The 22,195-nt window shown below is 39.8% G+C and overlaps 1 protein-coding gene across 3 annotated transcripts in view; it reads right to left on the reverse strand.

The window, feature by feature from the left end:
• AK5 (adenylate kinase 5) overlaps nucleotides 1-22,195 on the reverse strand; it is a 200,288-nt gene that overhangs the window by 59,243 nt on the left and 118,850 nt on the right. For all 3 annotated transcript variants that reach the window (XM_081056817.1, XM_081056818.1, XM_081056819.1), the window contains exon 9: nucleotides 3,240-3,282. In XM_081056817.1, coding sequence (XP_080912943.1) covers nucleotides 3,240-3,282 — 43 coding nt within the window. The remainder of the gene's footprint in view (nucleotides 1-3,239; nucleotides 3,283-22,195) is intronic.

A 22,195-nucleotide genomic window follows, 5' to 3' on the forward strand; every position in this document is an offset into this window, starting at 1 on the left:
GTCTCTGGACTTGGAAAATGCCAATGGTTGCTGCTTGAGTCTGGAAGCAGGGGGTCCTCAAACCAAAAAAAAATCAGTTTAGAGTGAGGACCTGAGGACAGAGGAAATAGCAGTCCTACCTAAGAATGCTTCACCAAGCAGCTTAGAAAAGTAATTCACCATTGCTTTAAGCCCATAGGACTTTATGTATGAAGATTAGACTTTACATGTGCTCAAGAGTTGAACCCACCCTCACAAGGGAGTCAGTCAGGCTTCCGCCCTGGAGGCAGAGTGTTTGGGCAGGGCAGGGCACAGGTGTTGCCTAGTTCAGGATGCTCTGAAGTTCAATGAGAACCAGTAGAAGCCACTTAGGGAGAGGTACTGCTCCAACCCAGAGGCCGTTGGGGCAAATGAGGCTGGTGAAAGCTAAGAAGTAGGCCCTAGGAGACTCAGATACTCACCATGCTCAGGTCCATCCTCTAAGCAGCTTGTCTAACACCCACGGGGGTGGCGGTGGGGGTGGGAGGCTGAGTCCCCAACAAGAACTTTCAGAAAGGTTTCTTTGATGTGCTTAGGCAAAAGCCAGGCAAAGGTTCTAAACCAGTGAGGTGGGTGGGTGTGGAGTGTCGCGGATTATGGTAACAAGAGTTAACTTCAAAGTCAAGTTTTTGGAGCACCATGCTGGACAAACAAACAACATCTGAGGCTGAATGCTTCCCTCAGCTGGACAGTTGTGACTGCAGACAGAGCAACTGAAGATAGTTTTTAATACTTTACTAACCCCTATGCTAAGGGAGCTACTTTTCAAACTGCAAGACACATTGAATAGACTAATATGTTACAATGTAGGATACTATGATTTTTTTTTTTACTTCCTGAAAACTGTGCATGCAGTTTTAAAGTAAAGACACTAGTGTTCACAAAGGTATTAGGTGTTTTTTGTTGGAACCCTGGACTCTTGGGGTGTGAATTCCAGATCCTGGTCTGGGAAGATTCCCAGAGCAGTCTTCTCAGTGGGGAGAGCCCTAGAAAGTGGAGCAGGATTGGATAGAGTCAGCCCTGAGTTCCTAGTCTAGGTGGAGCTCTGGGCTCTTTTCCTGGTTCTTTTGCTCATCCCATGGGTGTGAATTGACTAAAATGACAAGTGGAATGTGATTACCGGAGAGAGAGAAGAATGTTTTCATTTCCCATCTTGGTGACAAAATTGCAATTTTTATATTTAAAATGGACTTATAGGACTCTGACTTATATACTTCATAACGTATGTGCATGATCAGTACTTTCATAAGTTAGAGCATTCTTCTGACAGTTATAAAACCTACTTTTTAGTGGCATTGGAGTGGTTCATTTATATATACAATGCTACCTTTTTACAGTACTCCACTGTTAGTTGAATGAAAGGCCCAACTCACAAGGGGGTGGCGTGGGGGAGGAGGGAGGGAGAGAGAGAGAGAGAGGGAGAGAGAGAGAGAGAGAGAGAGAGAGAGAGAGAGAAAGAGAGAGAGAAACATGAAAAATTAGGTTGGGAATAGAAAGGGAAGGAGACGGGAGAAAGTTTTGGAAGCGGAGGTAAGAAGTGAATTTTGGGTCTTTGGAACCATTTGCTTTTCACACTGAAGGATGATTTTTTTTTTTTGATAGTTCTTTTTAATCAAAGAGACGCTACATTCTCTTTACAGAGTAGCCCATGGTGATCGGAAAAATCCTATGTTACCTGGCGCTTTCTATTGAAGGCAAATACATTGTGCCCTTAACACATGGGACCAGATGGTCCTCTCACGTTCTCTAGACTTCCAGTTTACTTTTACGAAGCTGAGCAACTTTTAATCTATTTGCAATCTAGGAAAGTGGCTATGTTTGCTATTATTATGATGATTTAGTATAGTTGTATTCTAGTCCAGTTTTAAAAAATAGTTATTCTTTTAAAATTAATGATGGTACATTCATGCAATATAGTCATTACAAATTCGGGTTATAGAGAGTTTTTTTTTTGTTTTTTTTTAAGGGAGGGCGCAGCTCACAGTGGCTCGTGTGGGGATCGAACCAGAAATCTTGGTGTTATTAGCATCACGCTCTAACCAACTGAGCTAACCGGTCACTCCCTATAGAGAGTTTTTAACGATAGAAAAAGTTGGAGATAATATTTGTATATGCACATGTATTCTCAACAATGTGAAAATAGGTATATACAAGTAGACAACATACTGGAATAAAATATACTAGAATATTGTCATAAGGTTTTACATGACTCTTATTTTCTACTCTAAAAAAAATTTCCGCTATGAATATGTGTTAATTTTATAACCAGGAAAAAAGGAAACTTTATTAGGCCATCAATCCATCCCTGTCCAGTGGGGACTGAGCTGATTATTTGCACTTGGCTCATGTTTACGTGCCTATCCCCATGAATCGCCATGATGTCATCTGGTGACTGAGATTTCACATATTGCTATTGCCATTACCATCAATTGGCAGTTTATCTACCACCTCATACTCATGGGTCAGTGCAGATTTGAGCTGGGGTTATTTAGAAAGCTGAATCACTTACTTGTATATGTTTGTAGTCAATATAAACATATTTCCATGGACCATAATTATAACAACATTTATTACGGAGGGGAAATGTCAGAAGGTATTTTACCTAGGGCAATCGTGAACCTTATGTTTCTTGGACAATCTCAAATCCACATAATTTTGTCTATTTTCAGTTCCATGTGTAGCTAATTATAGTTGGATTTTTAAATTTTTGCAAGACTTTTAACATGACAAAAATGACAAAGCAGCATAATTTGGGTGTCTCTTAGATTGCGTACCAAGGGTACATCACAGAATAGTAACCACTATCCAGGAAAATGACTGTGTCCAATAAATTTGAAGAATCTTTTATTAAGTTAGGTGGCTCTCAGTAAATGCAGGACTTGTGGGAGCCTTGCTGTGCTATCATACATGTGACTCTTCCAAAGGCAATCGAGTGCTAAGTGTTTGTCAAACATATTTTACCAGAGCATCCTGTTAACTGAGTACCTCAGGGATCATGTTCTCTTGGCAGTGAGGAAATGCATCTCTTAGGCAACCTGTGTTTCTTTACACGGACCAAGAGGGGAGAGATCCAAAGAGTTCCCATCTTGACTGTGTTTCCTGGCTAAGGGAAAAGTACATGCTATTGGTAGTTTATTATCTTTTTATTGGTGTTTAATAAAAAAGACATGCTCAAAGCCACTAAAAGGACAACACTAGTCTGCTCAGTAAAGGAAACTCACCTCCCGTGGCGTCCTCTCCAAATATATTTAACTGGTCATCACCCTGTTTATAAAAAAATCAAAATATTAGATGATAATACTAAAGGTATGGTGTTAAACTTCTGGCCAACACTAACATACTTAAGTTTCCAAATAACTCTGTAAAGGAGGTGCTGTCATGATCACCTTTTACAGATGAAGAAATTGAGTGTTGGAGAAGTTAAGTTTACAAGGTCACATAGCAGTGTGGGACAAGGTCAGATTCGAACCTGGGCTGTATGAGCCCAGAGTTCATGCTCTTCTTAAGTGGTAAGATATCCTGCCTCATTTTCTTGGTGCACTATCTATCCGTGGTCAGAAAAGCTGATTTCAAGAAGACAAAACCCTTTAGTACCCGAAGGTCACTGATAGGTATAGTCACAGCTATTTTACAAACAACTCTGTAATTTAAAGCTGGACTTGGCAAACTGTCTGTAAAGGGCCAGACACTAAACATTTTCAGCATTGTGAGCCATCTGGTCTCTGCATATTAACCACTGGCCATTGTTTGCCAATCCCTGAAAACTAAGGCACGAAATAAGGGAAGTTGGAATGACCAGCTTTGATTGATGCTTGCCTTTTAAGCTTTCATTTTATTTTCAAAGCAAACATCTCTCTATTTTCCTTATAGAAAAACCAACCCATGGTGATTGGAAGAAATCCAGAAAATCATTTATAAAAAGGCATTTGGTGAGAATTTTCAATCCCACTTAGTCTCCATCCACCCCATTTTCCCACTTCCTCATCCCTTATAGGTAACCACTCATAGAAGTTTTTTTCTTTTTTCTTTGGTATCTTTTCAAATACACAAAAGCTGACTTTCAGATATCTATGGATACACTTCAATATAAGTATATAATCTTATTACCTCCATTTTGTATGTAGAAAGAAGCAGACTTATACATGCATATGTGTGTATACTTACCTACTGATCTATACTATGCTTCCCCTTTATATTTTCACTTGTCAGTATTTCCTGGAGGACTTTCCATATCAGCACAGAATGTTCTTGGTTGTACAGTATTCTATTGTATCGAAGGTACTGTAGTTGCTGCTGTTGTTTTTAAATAGTTCATTAAGTAGTTTCCAATCTCGGACCATTTTTGAAAAAGTAGCATAATGAATAAATGTATATAAATGTCATTTCATTCACATATACCTGGAGGATAAATTCCCAGAGAGAAGACTGTGTGGTCAAAGAGTACATGTATTTATAATTGATAGATTTTGCTAAATTGCTCTCCACAGAGGTTTTGTCTGTCAGGGACAGTCTCTGGCTCACGCTTTACTCCAGCCTCTGGCCTCAATTCACTTTGATGCAGGACTCAGTTAAATGGGATTGCCTGGTTGCATTAAGCTCCCTTGAGGTGATCTGCCTTGAAAGCACTTTGTTGGAAAACAGAGACTTGCCATCCTTTTTTAGAAATTATGCCTTCAGGTCAACTTTACTGCTTGTCTTCTCACATTTGCCTTTATGTCCAGAGTTATTCCAGGTGGGAGGAGAGGACTGAGTGGAATGGTCATTCAGGGACACTCTACATTAACTAACTCTCGTCCATGAATAGAAACGTCTTCTGTTATTCGTTAGTGAGCCTCCCCAACCCCTGCCCTTGTTGAAATTATTGCATTTTGGAGCTGGGAGTATAGGGATCATCTAATCCGATCCTTTGTCCCCTCTTCTATTTCACAGCTGAGGAAAAGATGGTTAGAGAGGTCGTGTGAGGGGCCCATGGCCATGTCATCATATCCTTAGTGAAGCGAGGGTTGGGATGAGAACCACATCTCCTACCACACAGCATGGCTCCTAGAGAGTTAGCTACTATAGTGGATCTGTTACTGTCCTGCCCTCACCTGGCCAGTGCCTCCATCCCCCAGCTGCTGCTATGGCTCCCAGGTCAGCTGGCCCCTCCCTCAAGCTGGGATGGCACTAGTGTAAGTTGTCCTCTAGTGGTCCCCTGGAAACCGGCTGACCACATCAGGCTGACCAGCTGGGACCACATCCTCGCTCAATTCCTACCCCTGCCCTATCCTGTATCTCTCTCCACCTCCTAAGAGTACCTCCTAATAACATACTTACAAAGAATCCCCATCGCAGGCTCTACTAGAGAAGCCCACCTGAGACAGGGTCCTAATCGCAGCAATTATTATGTTTGCCTGAAGTGCAGCTACATCAAAAGAGGCTCAATAGCCTTTCCAGAAAAGGATTGTTTAATCAGACTCCGCTCATTGCTTGTCAAACAGCTATTGCATATATTCAGGTAACATTAAGAGGAAACCACCGAGTCCTCTCCCTCAATTTTAAATATTATTGTTGAATTATCAGACTTACACCCCCCTTCAGGCTAAATGGTATCAGATCTTTCTTGTACCCGACCATTATGATTTGGGAGTTTGATCAAGGTTAATGTCAATTCATAAAACAATGCACCATGTTATAAAGGGGCTGATCTCACCTCTATTGGGTCGCTTGTGCCTGACCTGTTTTTAGCCATAGCTCTTATGCACAGCCTTCTAGTCTGTTGGCTCAAATACTTTAAATGAACCCCCGCTTTATTTCATGAATGCGTCCATAGTGACCACGTTTCTGGTGCACTGAGGCAACTGTCGTCAGCTCTGCCAGGAATGTGGCGCGTGACTCTCACTGACAGGAAAGCCCAGGCGAATGGGATGTTCGATTGGAGGGTGTTTTCAGTGATGCTCAACACAAGCCTGATTCCAATGTGAATCTTTGGAAATAGAGTCATTTTGGCAACTTAGACACACACACACACACACACACACACACAAAATACCCAACTAATGAATAACAAATCCTTCTGGTTTTGTTGAAAAAGGTGCTGTCTAGCCCCTGGAGACCCTAACTCTTCTCTTTCTTTTCAAATACGAGGTATACGAGTCTTCTTCATGATTGGCATTAATTTCAGAATGTCAGTTATATAAGGAGCAAAATGTGATACTCGTATAAGCTCATTCGAGAAGTATCTGGTAAGGTGTTCACATCCAGCTGCATTGCAGGGACTTCTTCAGTCAGATGTGCTTCGAGAAAACACAATATTGACTACCAAGTGCCACCTGCGTGCCTGTGGTGCTTCTTTGTGTTACAGCCTTTTACTGTGTTGTCGCTCCATCCAGTCAGCCCTTTGTCACCTGTGAGTCAAAACTGTGGGGTGAGGCTTTGTGGGTACACCGAGACAGATGACTTTCCACAGTAATAAATAGGTTTTGGGGGGCGTGGAGCAGTATACCAAATCTGAACAAACTGACACAGAGAGATAGTACAAATATAGGCACAGATTTTATGTAATTGCCACTTATGACTCACGAGCATGGAATCAAGATACAGCCAACAACGATGTGATTAATACTAACGACGGTGGGAAAAGCTGCAGCAAAACCAGTAAAACACACAAAAATCAAAATCAGGTTGCCATATCTTTTTATGCTACGTATATGGTAACATGCTAGTAATTGATGGGGGAAAATCTAGAATCCTGTTGAAGTGACACATTTAGATCATCAAGATAGGATTTGTGGCTTTATGGGGAGACTACATTTGGGCAACAGAGTTGTTTTGGTCTCTATCCGTCATTCTTCGGTCAAACCAGAGCCGTAAGGAGAACAAAAGCAACTTGCATTCAACTTTATTTCCCCATGTGGATTCGTAGGCAAGAAACTGCTTTGGCAAGACTGGATTCTGGTATTACTTATAGGGAGAGCAGCTAATTGGTGTGTTTTCCTTTTTGATTAGAGCTCCTATTTCACGACGATGTGTAAGAGGACAGAGTACAGAAGGCGACTACATTGAATAGAAACAAAGATGGATTCATTTGCTAAAAGAGGGACTGAAGCTGGGTTATGGGGATTTGAAAGTGAAATTCTTATTTTACTGGAAGCTGTGAATGAAGTTCTGAAATGACTTAGATCTCCAGCAGGAGACTATTAGAAAATAGAAATATAACTACATTTTATCAGCAGGAAGAAGGGAGATTGGTACTTGAGGCATGTTCTGAGTGTTTACAGTTCTCCGCTAAAGCATGTTTTCATTGAAAGTAATGGGCAAGTTGAAAAAAAAAAAAAAGATGGGAAGTGGTATGTAATTTAGTTACAGACAAGAATTTATTTTATAGCAAGTCCCATTTCTGTTTTACTAAAGTATATACAATTAGAGGTCTGCTTGCTGTGGAAACCCTTGTATAAATGAGCAAACAGGGATGAAAAAAATATAGGGGATGTTAGCCTAACCTTTTCCCAGTCTTATTAAATTGCAAGTTCTCTACATGGACTGCTTTAAACCATGGTTTATACATCCAGTTCTCTAGGTGGAATAGTATTTCCCTTCTTTTATGTATAAATTGAATTTATACATAAAAAATTATGGGAATTGAAATGTTCGTCCCTCTAATAAGATATTTTAAAGCAAGAGTTTTTCCTGGTGTCTTCCTAGAATTTCCTGTTTTCACCTCACTGCCAGAAGAGCATGTGAGAAACACTTCTATCTTGTCTTCATCTGCCCAATGCAGCACCTTTGTCAAGCCGGGCTTCATAAGGCTGGTGGTATAAAGGAAGGAACCAAGGTCCCATTCTGATTTTGTCTCATTTAAAGTTAATGTTGACCAGAAAGTCACATCTGACCAGTCTTACCAAGAAGACGTATTATACTTGGCCTTTACCTCTGTTTTCAGCTTCCTTGTAAAACACATACAAATGGCAGCTTAGCTTCAACCCCTGGGAACTGTAGAACATACTGGCCTGTCTCTAGCTCTTTTGTTAGGAGCTATCAGACTGTAGACTCCTGATGAGATTCTCTACACAAAATGGAAAATCAGGTTAATTAATAGAATAAAACAAACTGTGTGCCCATGTGTTTATCAGGGAGAGAAATATCGCCCAGAGGAGTCAGTCATCCTTTGTCTCACCATCTTTCTTTAACAAGGAACTAAGATTGGGGAAGGTAGACGTGAATGAAGGGAGCAAGAGGAAGGTTCCAGACTCTGACAACTCCTCTATTCCTCTTCTGAGTTCTCTGCCCATCATGGGTGTACCCCAATGCCTTCTCTGCAGTCTGAAGACTTCTAGATGATCACCATCAGTCATAACTAAGTTTTCCTAGGACCACCCCTAAATTTACAGTCCAGCTCTGACCTTTCCCTACTTCTATTGCTTTCATTATTCCCCCACATGAATGCCTGCATTCAATTCTCTGAGGTGCTACAGGGCCGGGCTGAGTGAGGAGTCGGACAGGGTTAGTTAGTGGCTGTGGGGCATAGAGCAAAGGAGGAACTAAAGATAACACCTGGGCTGGAATTCTGAATCAGACAGGCAGATCAAAAGAAGTCTTCTCACTAGAAACAATTTGTAGACCTGAGATGATGGGGCTTTAATTAGTGCCAAACAAGTCTCAGGAAGGGCTTAGGGAGAGACAGACTGCTGAGCAGTTGCTACCTACAACTTTTATCAAGTTCAGGCTGTTTTGCCCATGCTAGTTAAGATAAACTCTACATGAGATAATGAAGCTATTAATTTTCCCAGAATGTGACCTGTTTAATCTGGCCTCTGTATCCATGCCTATCATGTTTGCCCTGCCTAGAAGGCCGTCTCATTTGCCCTGAGCGTGTTTATATTCTGCCTCTCCTTTCAGCTGCTGTACAAGGCCTGGTAACGTTGGGTGCTCCCACAGAGTGTGATGGGCACATGTGAAAACGGGCAATCTTACAGTTTTCAGGAAGGATACTTTGTTGCTGCTATTCTTGCTTTTTCATTATAAACTATGATCACTTTATCTTCATTATTATCAATTTAATTTGTCATGGGTCATTTCCTTCATGCTTCCCTGCGTGGTGGTACTTCTTTGCATTGACAGTCTTTGGAGATAGACTTTAAGGTCTGCAAGTTGGATGGTTCACAGGTGAATCTCCAGACTACTCCAGCTACAGAATTTACGTCCCTAAACACCTCAGTGCCCTGTGCAATAAAGGTTAGTGCTGTCGCAGAGTTACAATTTTCCCAAGATCATGCAGAAGGTGCTACCAGGCTGCTTTCTGGAATGACCTAGGTGTGTGCCTCCTGGAATACGTCGTACTCGAAGGCCAACCTTCACATCTCCTCTTTGTTTTAGCACCTTAGTGCCAAGTTCCACAGGAGGTACAAGAGAAACATTTTACTATCTTTTGAAAATCCTTTGGCAAAGAGTATTTGGGGAATACTGAAAGGCATGATGACATCATATTGGAAAAGCACACATTTATCTCACTACCAAACAACCCAGTAGATGCAGGAGCCAAGGAAACTGGCCTGCTGTTTCCCACTTCTCAAGGTCTCTCACACAGAATGCTGTACAGAGAAAAGCAACAACTACCAAAAGCACAAATAAGAGCAGCTCAGAAAAGACAAACCTGTAAGACAAGTTAACCTTTACAAGCTGGAACATTCAGAATGCAGGGCTGGACTCCTGCTGCTGAGAGAAGGCCCTTTCCCTGGGGCCGGAAGCTGGAGGCGTTCTGCCTCAGAGGCACAAAAGCTGCTGTGTACAGTCCTGCAGTTGTGCACAACGCCAACACTCTTGGCTAGGGGGCTGAGTGGGACTGAACCACTCACCAACCTGTGCGTCCCCAAGGAGGTGTATACCTAGAGGATTATTCACTTTTCTAATTTGCACAAAGGCACTGCTTGGACTAGCAGTGGCCTGCCTTGAGGTGAAGTTTGACCAATTTTTCCTTCTACTAAGTATTCAGAATAAAAAATGAAGAGTAGGGGGTGGGATGAGAAGCAAAGAGAGTTTTCCAGCTCTTGCAAATGTGGCTTCGGTGGTATCAGTCAGATGCCACCTCAGCTGCTCCGAGGATAAGCCTGGTGCTTCTGATGCCCACATGGCCTTGGGCTGGCCCTCGGGCCCCGCTTTGATCCAGTGCCAGCACCTAAGCCCCTCCTCTGTCTCCTTCCCTGATTCATAACATAGGAACTAGCATTCCTTTCCTACTTCCACAGTGATACTGTTTTGAGGATCAGGCGGGGCCTGAAGAGAAAAGGCAGGTGTAAACGCAGGGTGCGCTTACTATTATGAAACTGCTCTACCTTGGGAGAGGGGCAGGACCAGTCATAGACGTGTCTTATGAGCGCAGAGTGGTTTCCTTCCCCTGAAGTTGTCACTTCAAAGGACAATGGGGATGTCCTAAAGGCTGGAATGAATCCTTCTCATCAACGCCTTTTTATGTCTTTTCTGCATATGTGCTAAAATTAAAGAATTAAAAAACACTTAAGAGAAATAAATATGGAGGAAATTATGCCACGGACTTCACACTGGTATGTATTTTAGAAAAAAAAAATGGGTAGAAAATTACCATATGAAATTGGTGAAGGTACAAACTTCTGGTTACAAGAGAAGTAAGTCCTGGGGATGTACAGCATGGCGACTATAATTACCCGTGCTTACTGTATTATCTGAAAGTTGCTAAGAGAGTAGATCTTAAAAGTCCTCATCACAAGAAAAAACAAATGTGTGACTAAGGGTGATGATGGATGTTATCATGGTGATCATTTCACAATATATAAAATATCAAATAATTATGCTGTACATCTGAAAATAATACAATGTTATATGTCAATTATATCTCAGTTAAAAAAAATTACTGTATGAGAACTGGGTGGCCCATCAAATAATTATTTTATGCTATAAACACTGTTTACCTTTGAACTTAGCTTCACAAAAACACACTCATAAATCGTCAACCTTGGTCTCCCAAAGCGTTTTCCCTGCTCTGATTCGACTCACCACTGAACAGCAGGCACTGTACACGGAGCTCTACAGGGAGGACAGACGGATAGTCACTGTTGTGAATGTGTTCAAGAAACCCTGCAAAGGAGGAGAAGGAGCCTCCACATTGTAAGAAAGGAACCTGAGGATCCGGGGGTGACAGAACTGCTGTCACACCTCTGGCATGGGAGACAACCGATACCTGAAACCTTCAAAGACTTGGTGAGCTTTTCCCCATCGATGAGTGAGCAAATGAGGAAACTTGGCATTATTTTCTATGCAGGAGTGTGTTAGCACATATGACAGGACAGTTACTGTTTGTTATATGTCCAAAAACATCCATCTTGAAGTTCATCTGGTTCCACAGAACCTATGGTGTATTCTTTAGACTTCAACGTCTTATATTTATGCAGTACTTCACACAATGGAGGCGATTTCCACTTCTAACACCCGAAATGCAGTGTGGGATGCTAGGAAAGGCACTGCACTTCTTCCTGGGTTTGGGTCCAAACTGGTATGTGTTCTTGGTAATCTGAGGGTCTGTCCTTCCAGGCACCCGCCTGGGGAGGCAGACAGACATGGCCCCTGTGCCTGTGAGCTTCCTGTCTAGTTGGGGAGACTCTTATTAATTAGATAATCATATCAGTAAATGTACATCAAATATGAATGCATATAAATAAAGAGTTATGGGAAAATTAAAATAGGAGCTCTGATGTGCACTGGGGTTGGAGAGTAGGCTTAAAGTTGGCTAAGTGGGGAACGGAGGGGAGGGTGGGCGAGGGACTACAAGTTTGACCCAGGAAGAGCCCTCAGCTGACTACAAGGCCCAAAAGAGGTTCAGCCTGCACCCTAGAGAAGCTGAAGCAGGCCAGTGAGCCTGGGTGCAAAGCGCTGGGAGGATGGTGACCTAAAGGCATGCTGCAGGGCTTGGGGTCTCAGTGAGGGCTCAGGTTTTATTCCAGGAGCAATGGGAAGAAAGGCATTGTGGGTTGTCCTGGAAAGTGACGTGATCAGTTCTGTGTTTTTATAAAGATTGCTTTAGATTCTGTGTGGAGCATGGATTGGAGGTGTCCTTCTGTTTAAGGTGGGGAGAACAATGGCCACCCATGAGGCTGGTGGCTAAGAGGAAATGAGATGGTCAAAAGTACTTTGTAAACAGTGAATTGTTGTCCAAATATAAGATGGTATTATTATATCCTTTTTGTCTTAGTATATCAAGGTAGCCATTATTCTCCATGTCTTCAGGAAAGTCACAGTTCTTATTCGAGGTTAAATTTGGGGTCAGATCCAGTGCTAGAACCCATCCACCAATCCCACCGATTCTTCCAAATACAGGTTCTACTCTACCACCTTAAAAATAAAAATCAATCTAGTGGGCTTCGGTGGAATTGGATGGAAACAAACATTTCCCCAGAACGTTCTGAGGCTCCTGTGTTTCTGACCACAGATGACAAGCCCAGCATTGATCTCGGCTTGGACTGGGTGAACAGGACATGGGTCTGAAATGCAAAGTGAAGACATGCAAAGTCTTAGAAAAGCCTTGGGGAAAATAACTCACCAAACGTGACTTTCCTTTTTTATTTTTTTAAAGAGTATTAAGCTCAAGAGCAACTACAGTACATATGTTTCTTCATTTTTTTCACTTAATTGAGCAGTTGCCATGGCAACTCAAGAACAGCATACTCACTGCCTTTCATGAATTGCAGATACACATTATTCATCTAAAAGTTGCAGCGAGCTTTAAAGGGTAATCTTGAGCTGTTCCTTTTTTTCTTGGCCTGATATCAGTATTCTCTCCTCATGGGACCGTGAAGTGGCAGCCCTTTGCTTTCATGAATGAGAAAATGAGAGAAAGTTTGGAAATTTCATTAGAATTCAGACCTGCCAGCCAGTCAACGACATTGAAATATCAGTGTGTTGAGCAGGAGAGCAGAGAAGCAAATGGAAGAGGGGGCTCTCTTTTTCCAGGAGCACAGCACGACATTATCACCTTCGTGGCGAAGAGCTCCCAGAGTTAGTCTCCAGAATATGATCCTGGAATTAGGATGAAAGGTCCTGCAGCTCACTCTCCCGGGACCTCTTACGTTTCTCTCCTCTCGTCAATTCCTCTGCTTCTGCCCTGGCCCCAGCTCCTGTCATCTCTTGTTGCCTGAATTACTAAAATATTCTCCTAACCAGCTTCCCTGCAACCAGTCTTCCCACTTAGTCCATTCTTCTTCACATAGGTGGCAACAATATATTTCTAAAATGCAGATCTGATGGTGTCTCCCTGCTCCAAGGCTGACAAGGAATTCCAACCAGTGTACACTTAAAAACCTTCCTGACCTGGGTCAGGCCATCCCTCCAGGCTCGTCTGTGTCATTGTCCACTCCCACAAGCCCTCCTGGCTGTCTCTCTGTCTGCACTGTATTTCTAATCTCTGTATTCAGCCTATTATGTTTCCTTAGAATGACCTGTCTCGTTGCCTACAACTCTTCTTATTAAAAGACCCATTTTAAGAGTGAACTCAAGTCATTCTCCTATCTCCCATTGGAGTTAGAAGAAATAGGTCTGCAAAGAGAGAAAAATAAGGTCATGCATAGAGGGGTGCAGACATACCATGGAGAGGAATTCTTAATAGCCTTTCTGTACTAGTTCTGCATTATTTCTAATAATGCTTAGGTGCATTCTTCCTTGGATTTGTGAGAGGTCCCTAAAGATTTTTTTTTGTGGAAGCTAGCTTAAACTGGTTTTTGTGACTTGCAAAAAGGTTTTTCTTTTTGGTTTTCTGTAACCTCCTTTAATGTTATCACAATCTGTCACCCTAGATACTTTCTCCTCCACACATCCCAATATTCAAAATCTCCCTTCTTATTAGATTAGGTTTTCATAATTAAATCCAAATTTAATTGATCCAAATTTCCTAGAATTCTTCAATGCTGTTTGTTGTTCATTGTGTTTTAGTGGAGCCTAGAGTGTCTCCAAGACAGTTCTAACACTGTGACAGACTCAGAGGGAAGATTGGGGCTTTTTGTGCTGTCCTGTGAGAGCGTCTGACTTGGTCTTTACAGCAAAGCTCTTTAAAAAGTCAGAGGGAGGATTGAAGGTGGAGGTGTGTTGAAGTGTCCCCTATGTATGTACTGACAGAAATGTGTTCATGTTTACAAGCTTTTTGTCTTGGTGATTCCCTTTGGCTTGGTTCCCAGCACTTTATTTATTTGAATTTTTAATTATTTATTTTTTTCAGTTACAGTTGACATTCAATATTACTTTATATTAGTTTCAGGTGTAGAGCACAGTGGTTAGACATTTCCATATGTATGCAGTGATCCCCTGATTAGTCTAGTACCCTCCTGGCACGACACAAAGTTGTTGCAATATATTGACTATGTTCCCTATGCTGTACTTTACATCCCCATGACTATTCTGTAACTGCCTATTTGTATTTCTTAAACCCTTCACCTTTTTCACCCAGCCTCCCCAATTCCAATTCCCTCTGGAAACCATCAGTTTGTTCTCTGTGTCTACTATGAGTCTATTTCTGTTTTGTTTTATTTATTTTGTTCTTTAGATGCCACATATAAGAGAGATCATATGGTATTTGTCTTTCTCAGTCTTACTTATTTCACTTAGCATAATAACCTCTAGGTCCATCCATGTTGTCGTAAATGGTAAGTTTTCATTCTTTTTTTATATTTCACTGGATAAATGTACCATCTCTTCTTTATCCATTCATCTATTGATGGGCACTTAGGTTGTATCTTGGCTATTATAAATAGTACTGCAGTGAACATAAGGGTGTATATATCTTTTTGAATTAGTGTGTTATATTTCTTTGGATAAATACCCAGAAGTGGAATTGCTGGGTATAAGGTAGTTCTATTTTTAATTTTTTGAGGAACATCCACACTGTTTTCCGTAGTGGCTGCACCAATCTAAAATCCTACTAACAGTGCACGTGGGTTCCCTTTTCTCCACATCCTCACCAACACTTGTTTATTGATTTATTGATGATAGCCATTCTGACAGGGGTGAGGTGGTATCTCATTGTGGTTTTAATTTGCATTTCTCTGATGATTAGTGACATTGAGCATCTTTTCATATATCTATTTGCCATGTATATGCCCTTTTTGGAGAAATGTCTATTCAGTTCATCTGCCCATTTTAAAAAATTGGATTGTTTGGTTTTTTTTGGTGTTAGTTGTATGAATTATTTATAAATTTTGGATATTAACCCCTTATCAGATGTATTATTGGTGAACACCTTCTCCCATTTAATAGTCTGTCTTTTCATTTTGTTGGTGGCTTCCTTTGCTGTGCAAAAACTTATCAGTTTGATGTAGTTCTATCTGTTTATTTTTCTTTTGTTTCCCTTGCCCCAGGAGATATATCAGAAAAATATTACTAGGAGCAATGTCACAGAGTTTACTGCCTATGTTTTCTTCCAGGAGTTTTATGCCTTCTGGTCTTACGGTTTAGTTTTTGATACATTTTGAGTTTATTCCTGTATATGGTGTAAAACGGTGGTCCAGTTTAATTTCTTTGCATGTATCTGTCCAGTTTTCCCAACACCGTTTATTGAATAGACTGTCTTTACCCCACTTGCCTCCTTTGAAATAGGTTAAATGACCAAATGGATGTGGGTTTAATTCTGGGCTCTCTATATTGTTCCACTGATCTACCAGGTCTGGCAATTAAGTTTGCGAACTTGTTGCAACGATGTTGCTAACCTTTTTTGATGTCAGAGGCATTATTCATTATGAATTTGTAACAACTGGACAAACAGTGAACCAAGTTTACTATTCCGAAGTGCTGAAAAGGCTGCTTGCAAAAGTTAGACGACCTGAACTTTTCACCAACAATTCATGGCCCTTGCATCACGACAATGCACCAGCTCACATGGTACTGTCTGTGAGGGAGTTTTTAACTAGTAAACAAATAACTGTATGGAAACACCCTCCCTACTCACCTGAACTGGCCCCCAATGACTTTCTTCTTTACCTGAAGATAAAGGAAATATTGAAAGGAAGACATTTTGATGACATTCAGGACATCAAAGGGTAATATGATAACAGTTTTGATGGCCATTCCAGAAAAAGAGTTCCAAAATTGCTTTGAAGGGTGGACTAGGCGCTTGCATTGGGGCATAGCTTCCCAACAGGAGTACTTCGGAGGTGACCATAGTGATATTCAGCAATGAGGTATCTAGCACTTTTTCTAGGACAAGTTAGCAAACTTAATTGTCAGGCCTTGTATGTGTCTGTTTTTATGCCAGTACCATGCTGTTTTGATTACTATAGCCTTGTAGTATAGTTTGATATCAGGCAGGGTGATACCTCCAATTTTGTTCTTCTTTCTCAAGTTTACGATGGCTATTTGAGGTTTTTGGTGGTCCTACATAAATTTTAAGATTGTTTGTTCTAGTTCTGTGAAAAATGCCATTGGTTTTTTTACACGGATTTCATTGAATCTATACATTGTTTTGGGTCGTATGGACATTTTAATGGTGTTAATTCTTCCTATCCATGAGCACGGTGTTGAGTTTTACTATCCATTGTATCTTCTTAAATTTCTTTCTTCAGTGTCTTATAGTTTTCTGAGTACAGATCTTTTACCTCCTTCATTAAATTTATTCCTAGGTTTTTCTTTTGTTTGTTTGTTTGTTTTTTTGATGCAATTGTAAATGGGATTGTTTTCTTAATTGCTCTTTCTGATGGTTATTGATGTGTAAAAATGCAACAGATTTTTGAGTATCAATTTTGTATCCTGCTACTTTATGGAATTCATTTATCAGTTCTAATATTTTTGTGTGTGGATTCTTTAGGGTTCTCTCTCTATAGTATTGTGCTATCTGCAAATAATGACAGTTTTACCTGTTCCTTTCCAGTTTGGATGCCTTTTATTTATTTTTTCTTGTCTGACTGCTGTGGCTAGGACTTCCACTAAATGTGGTGAAAGTAGCCATTCTTGGCTTATTCTTGATATTAAAAAGAATGCTTTTAGCTTTTCCCTGTTGAGTACGATGCTAGCTGTGGGTTTGTGGTATGTGGCTTTTATTATGTTGAGGTATGTTCCCACTTTGCTGAGAGTTTTTATCATAAACAGATGCTGGATTTTTTCAAATGCTTTTCCTGCATTTATTGATATGATCATATGATTTTCATCTTTCATTTTGTTTATGTGGTGTGTCACATTAATTGATTTGTGGGTATTGAACCAACCTTGCATCCCGGGAATAATCCCACTTGATCAGGGTGTAGGACCTTTTTAATGTATTGCTGAATTCAGTTTACTAATATTTTGTTGAAGATTTTTGCATGTATGTTCATCAGAGATATTGGCCTACAATTTTCTATTTTTGTAACATCTTTGTCTGGTTTTGGAATCAGGGTAGTGGTGGCCTCATAAAATGAGATTGAGAGATTTCCCTACTCTTGAATTCTTTGGAATAACTGGAGAAGAATAGGTTTAATTCTTCTTTGAATGTTTGGTAAAATTTGCCTATGAAGTCACCTGATCCAGGTCTTTTGTTTATTGGTAGATTTTTGATTAATGATTTGATTTTGTTTGTAGTAACCAGTCAGTTTGATTTTCTGTTTCTTGTTTCAGTCTTGGAAGATTGTATGCTTCTAGGAATTTAACCATTTCTTCCAGGTTGTCACATACTGTTCACAATATCTCCGTATAATCCTTTGTATTTCTGTAGCGTCAGTTGTCACTTCTCTTTCATTTCTGATTTTATTTATTTGGGTCCTCTTTTTTTCTTGATAACTCTGATTAAAGGTTTGTCAATTTTATTTATCTTTTCAAAGAACCAGCTCTTGGTTTCATTGATCTTTTGTATTGATTTTTTAAGACTCTATTTCATTTATTTCCATTCTGATCTTTATTATTTCCTTCCTTCTTCTCATTTTGGGTTTTGTTTGCTATTCTTTTTCTAATTCCTTTAAGTGTAAGGTTAGATTGTTTACTGGAAATTTACTTGTTATTTGATGTAGGCCTGTAATGCTATGAATTTCCCTCTTAGCATTCACTGCTTTTGGTGTGGTCATGGATTCTGGGTCATGGATTTTATTTTCATTTGTCTCAATGTATCTTTTGATTTCTTCCTTGATCTCATCGTTGACCCATTGATTATTTAGTAGCATGTTATTTAACCTCCATGTGTTTGTGTGTTTTTGTTTTTTTTTCTTGTAAATGATTTCTAGTTTCATACCATTGTGGTCAGAGAAGACACTTGATATGATTTCAATCTCCTTAAATTTATTGAGACTTGTTTTGTGGCATAACATGTAGTCTATCTTGGAAAATGTTCCATATGCACTTGAAAAAAAGTATATCCGCTGCTTTGGGGTGAAATGCTCTAAAAATACTAATTAAGTCCATTTGGTCTAGTGTGTCCTTTAAGGCTTTGTTTCTTGATTTTCTGTCTGGTAGGTTTTTCCATTGGTGTCAAGGGGGTGTTAAAGTCCCCTACTATAATTGTACTACTGTTGATCTCTCTATGTCAGTCAATATTTGCTTTATATATTTAGGTGCTCCTATGTTGGATGCATAAATGTTTACTAGGGTTACATCGTCTTGTTGAATTGATCCCTTTATCATTATGTAATGTTGTTCTTTGTGTCTTGTTATAGCCTTTTTTTTTTTTATTGGGGAAGGGGAACAGGACTTTATTGGGGAACAGTGTGTACTTCCAGGACTTTTTTCCAAGTCAAGATGTTTTCCCCTCAATCTTAGTTGTGGTGGGTGCCATTCAGCTTCAAGTTGTTGTCCTTTCAGTCTTAGTTGTGGAGGGCGCAGCTCAGCTCCAGGTTCAGTTGCTGTTGCTAGTTGCAGGGGACGCAGCCCACCATCCCTTGCGGGAGTTGAACTGGCAACCTTGTGGTTGAGAGGATGTGCTCCAACCAACTGAGCCATCCGGGAGCTCAGCGGCAGCTCAGCTCAAGGTGCCATGTTCAATCTTAGTTGCAGAGGGCGCTGCCCACCATCCCTTGCGGGACTTGAGGAATTGAACTGGCAACCATGTGGTTGAGAGCCCACTGGCCCATATGGGAATCGAACCGGCAGCCTTCGGAGTTAGGAGCATGGAGTTCTAACCGCCTGAGCCATCGGGCCAGCCCTGGCCTTTGTTTTAAAGTCTGTTTTGTCTGATATAAGTATTGCCACCCAGCTTTTTTTTGTTCATTTCCATTTGTGTGAAACATCTTTTTTAATCCCTTTACTTTCTGTCTGTGTGTGTCTTTTGATCTGAAGTGGGTCTCTTATAGACAGCCTTAGCATGATTTTTCAGGGTGACATCCCCTGAACATAAGCCCTAATGTATCTTTTGGAACAAAAATTAATATAACTCCTGGTCTTATTTTCAGGGAAACATACTAGCTGTACATAAAGAAGACTGATAAACATTGAAGTTGGAAGAGTAGACATCTCTGGGGAGGCCTAGGGGAATGTCACTGGATGAGGGTGCACCAAAAGGCTTCAGTTATTTGCAATATTTTATTTTGTAAGCTGGAAAGTGGGTAGATGGTATTTGTTATATCATTCTCTATAGCTTTTAGTCTGTCTTATATATCTTTCAAAAATCTATTTACTTTTATTTCTAGTTTTGCTTCTACAAATTTCTTTTATTCTTGTGAAGAGCGTATTTTCCTCCACAGATAATAGGGAGGTCAAATGGAATATAAAAAGATTAATGGATATTAACTAGTTCTGGGAAATAATGGATATAGTTAGTTCTGGGAACTAGCTGTAAGTATTTAAGGAAGCCTGTGTGTTTGGAAATCACAACAAGTCTTGGATGTCTTGAATAATACTGTTGCTAGAGAAAGGTTCTGCTTCATGTTCTAGGGGCTTAACCTGGCCTGGCCGCATCGGTGACTGGCATCTTGGGGGACTAGCTTATTGATCAACGAACTGCAGATACTCTAGCCTTTAAAGTACGCTCTGCATCCTGAATCACACAGGACTAAATTGGCCTCAGTTTGACAGCTTTTATTCAAATAATTTAAAACAGCCTTTCCTCTTTAAACCTTTCATCTTTAGAATCCTTTTGTTCCATCAATAATCTTTGCTTTATTATTGAAGTATATCTGATTAGAAATAAGTGGAAATACCACAGTATTACCCTTTTTACCCTCTGGCTCAGTAATCCCCATATTAGGAATTTCTCCTTGAGTAATCAGAGATTTGGGCAAAGTTTATGTGCAATGATATGTCAGGGAAGCATTACAGTTGACTCTTGAACAACATGGTGGTTAGGGGTGCTGACCTCCTGCACAGTCGAAAATCCATGTATAACTTTTGACTCCCCTAAAACTTAACTACTAATAGCCTATTTACTGTTGACCAGAAAAGCCTTACATTGCATAAACAGTCTATTAACACATAGTTTGTATGTTATGTGTATCATATACTGTGTTCTTACAATAAAGTAAGCTAGAGAAAAGAAAATGTTATTAAGAAAATCATAAGGAAGAGAAAATATATTTACGGTACTGTACGTATTTATTTTTAAAAATCCACATATAAGTGGATGAGCACAATTTAAACCCCCTATTTTTCAAAGGTCAGCTGTATTTATAACATTGAAAAGGTGAAAAGAAAAATAAGTGCCTTGGAGGAGGAGAATGATAAAAATAAATACAGCATTCCTATAAAATTATATTTTATACTGTCATTAAAAATGTGTCCACAAAAATTATTCAACGACATGGGAAGTTCTATATTATTAAATGAAAAATTTGATGATAACATTATTAAATATCTAACAGTCAAGGAAATACTCCAAAATGTTAATACTAATTTTCTTCTTCATGATTATAATTTTCCTAATTTTCCATAGCATATAGTTTTGCTTTTACAAATAAGAAAAAAGTTATTCAATTTAAGAAAATAACAAGGAAATGGAAGCATATTATGTATCGAAAAAGAAGCAATCACAGAGTTGACATTTCTTACAATCTTAGACATCCATTTGTTTATATGGCTTGCTCCTTTTATAAGCCAGTGGAGAGATTAGGATAATCTCTTCCTAATCAAATAGTAGGATAAAATGCAAGCTGTTTTTCTCTTTTTGGAGGATGAGGAGAGGTGTTCTAGGGTTTTCATTATTATGGATTCTGGGGCAGCAGTATGGATTATTGGAAAGAGGGATTTGGAGTGAAGACATTACCGTGTTTCCTCGAAAATAAGACGTAGCTGAACAATCAGCTCTAATGCATCTTTTGGAGCAAAAATTAACAAGAGACCCAATCTTATTTTACTATAATATCAGACCAGGCCTTATATAATATAATGTAATGTAATATAATATAATATAATATAATATAATATAATATAATATAATATAATATAATATAATATAATACCGGGTCTTGTATTAATTTTTGCTCCAAAAGCCGCATTAGAGCTGATGGCTGGCTAGGTCTTATTTTCAGGGAAACATGGTAGTTGTGTGAGGTTGAAGCTAATGATACTTTCCTCCCAGGGCTGTGGGGAGGATTGAACCAGATCACAAGAGCTTCTGACAGGATAAGTATTTAATAAAAGCTGTTGACTCTGGATTTTCTTCAAGATTATGAATACACTACAATAAAGAAACTACAAGTTTTAGGTTGTGTTCTCTGCCGGTTTCCCCCAGACAAGACTAACTAAAAAGCAAAGTGCTTTTAAAAGGAATGTTGTTGCATTTACTGTTTAGAACCAAGTGTATTCTTCTTGAGTCATAAAGCTTCTAAATTAAAGACAAGACAAACAAACAAAAAGCCCACACCTACTACCACGTGGCATACCTCAAACGTTTATCCCATCTGCTTCTCTCTGGGTCCATTCCTGCTCCTGCCTTTGTGGGAAGTTCTAGCAAATCATCAAAGAGGTAAATGGGCACTGACTGTCTCTGATTCATCTTCACCCGAACACCCTGTCTTACTTTGGATCTGGGACTGAATATGGTTTCCTGATTTCTCAAAGTCCCTAGCCCCACCGAAGGCTATCCTGAAGTGGAACTATAGTGTGTGTGGTTAAAACTTAGTCTCAGTGATGTCAGACTGCCTGGTTTTGAATCCTTGACATGTTACTTAACTTCTCTGGGCTCAGTTCTACATCCATAAAATGGAAATAATAGCAAAACCTCATAAGGTTGTAGTGAGGCTTAATGCATGTAAAGTGCTTTGAATAGTACCTGAAACATAGCAAGCACTCAAGAAAT

The sequence above is a fragment of the Rhinolophus hipposideros genome, assembly GCF_964194185.1.
Source record: "Rhinolophus hipposideros genome assembly, chromosome: 8".
In the NCBI taxonomy this organism is placed as follows: domain Eukaryota; kingdom Metazoa; phylum Chordata; class Mammalia; order Chiroptera; family Rhinolophidae; genus Rhinolophus; species Rhinolophus hipposideros.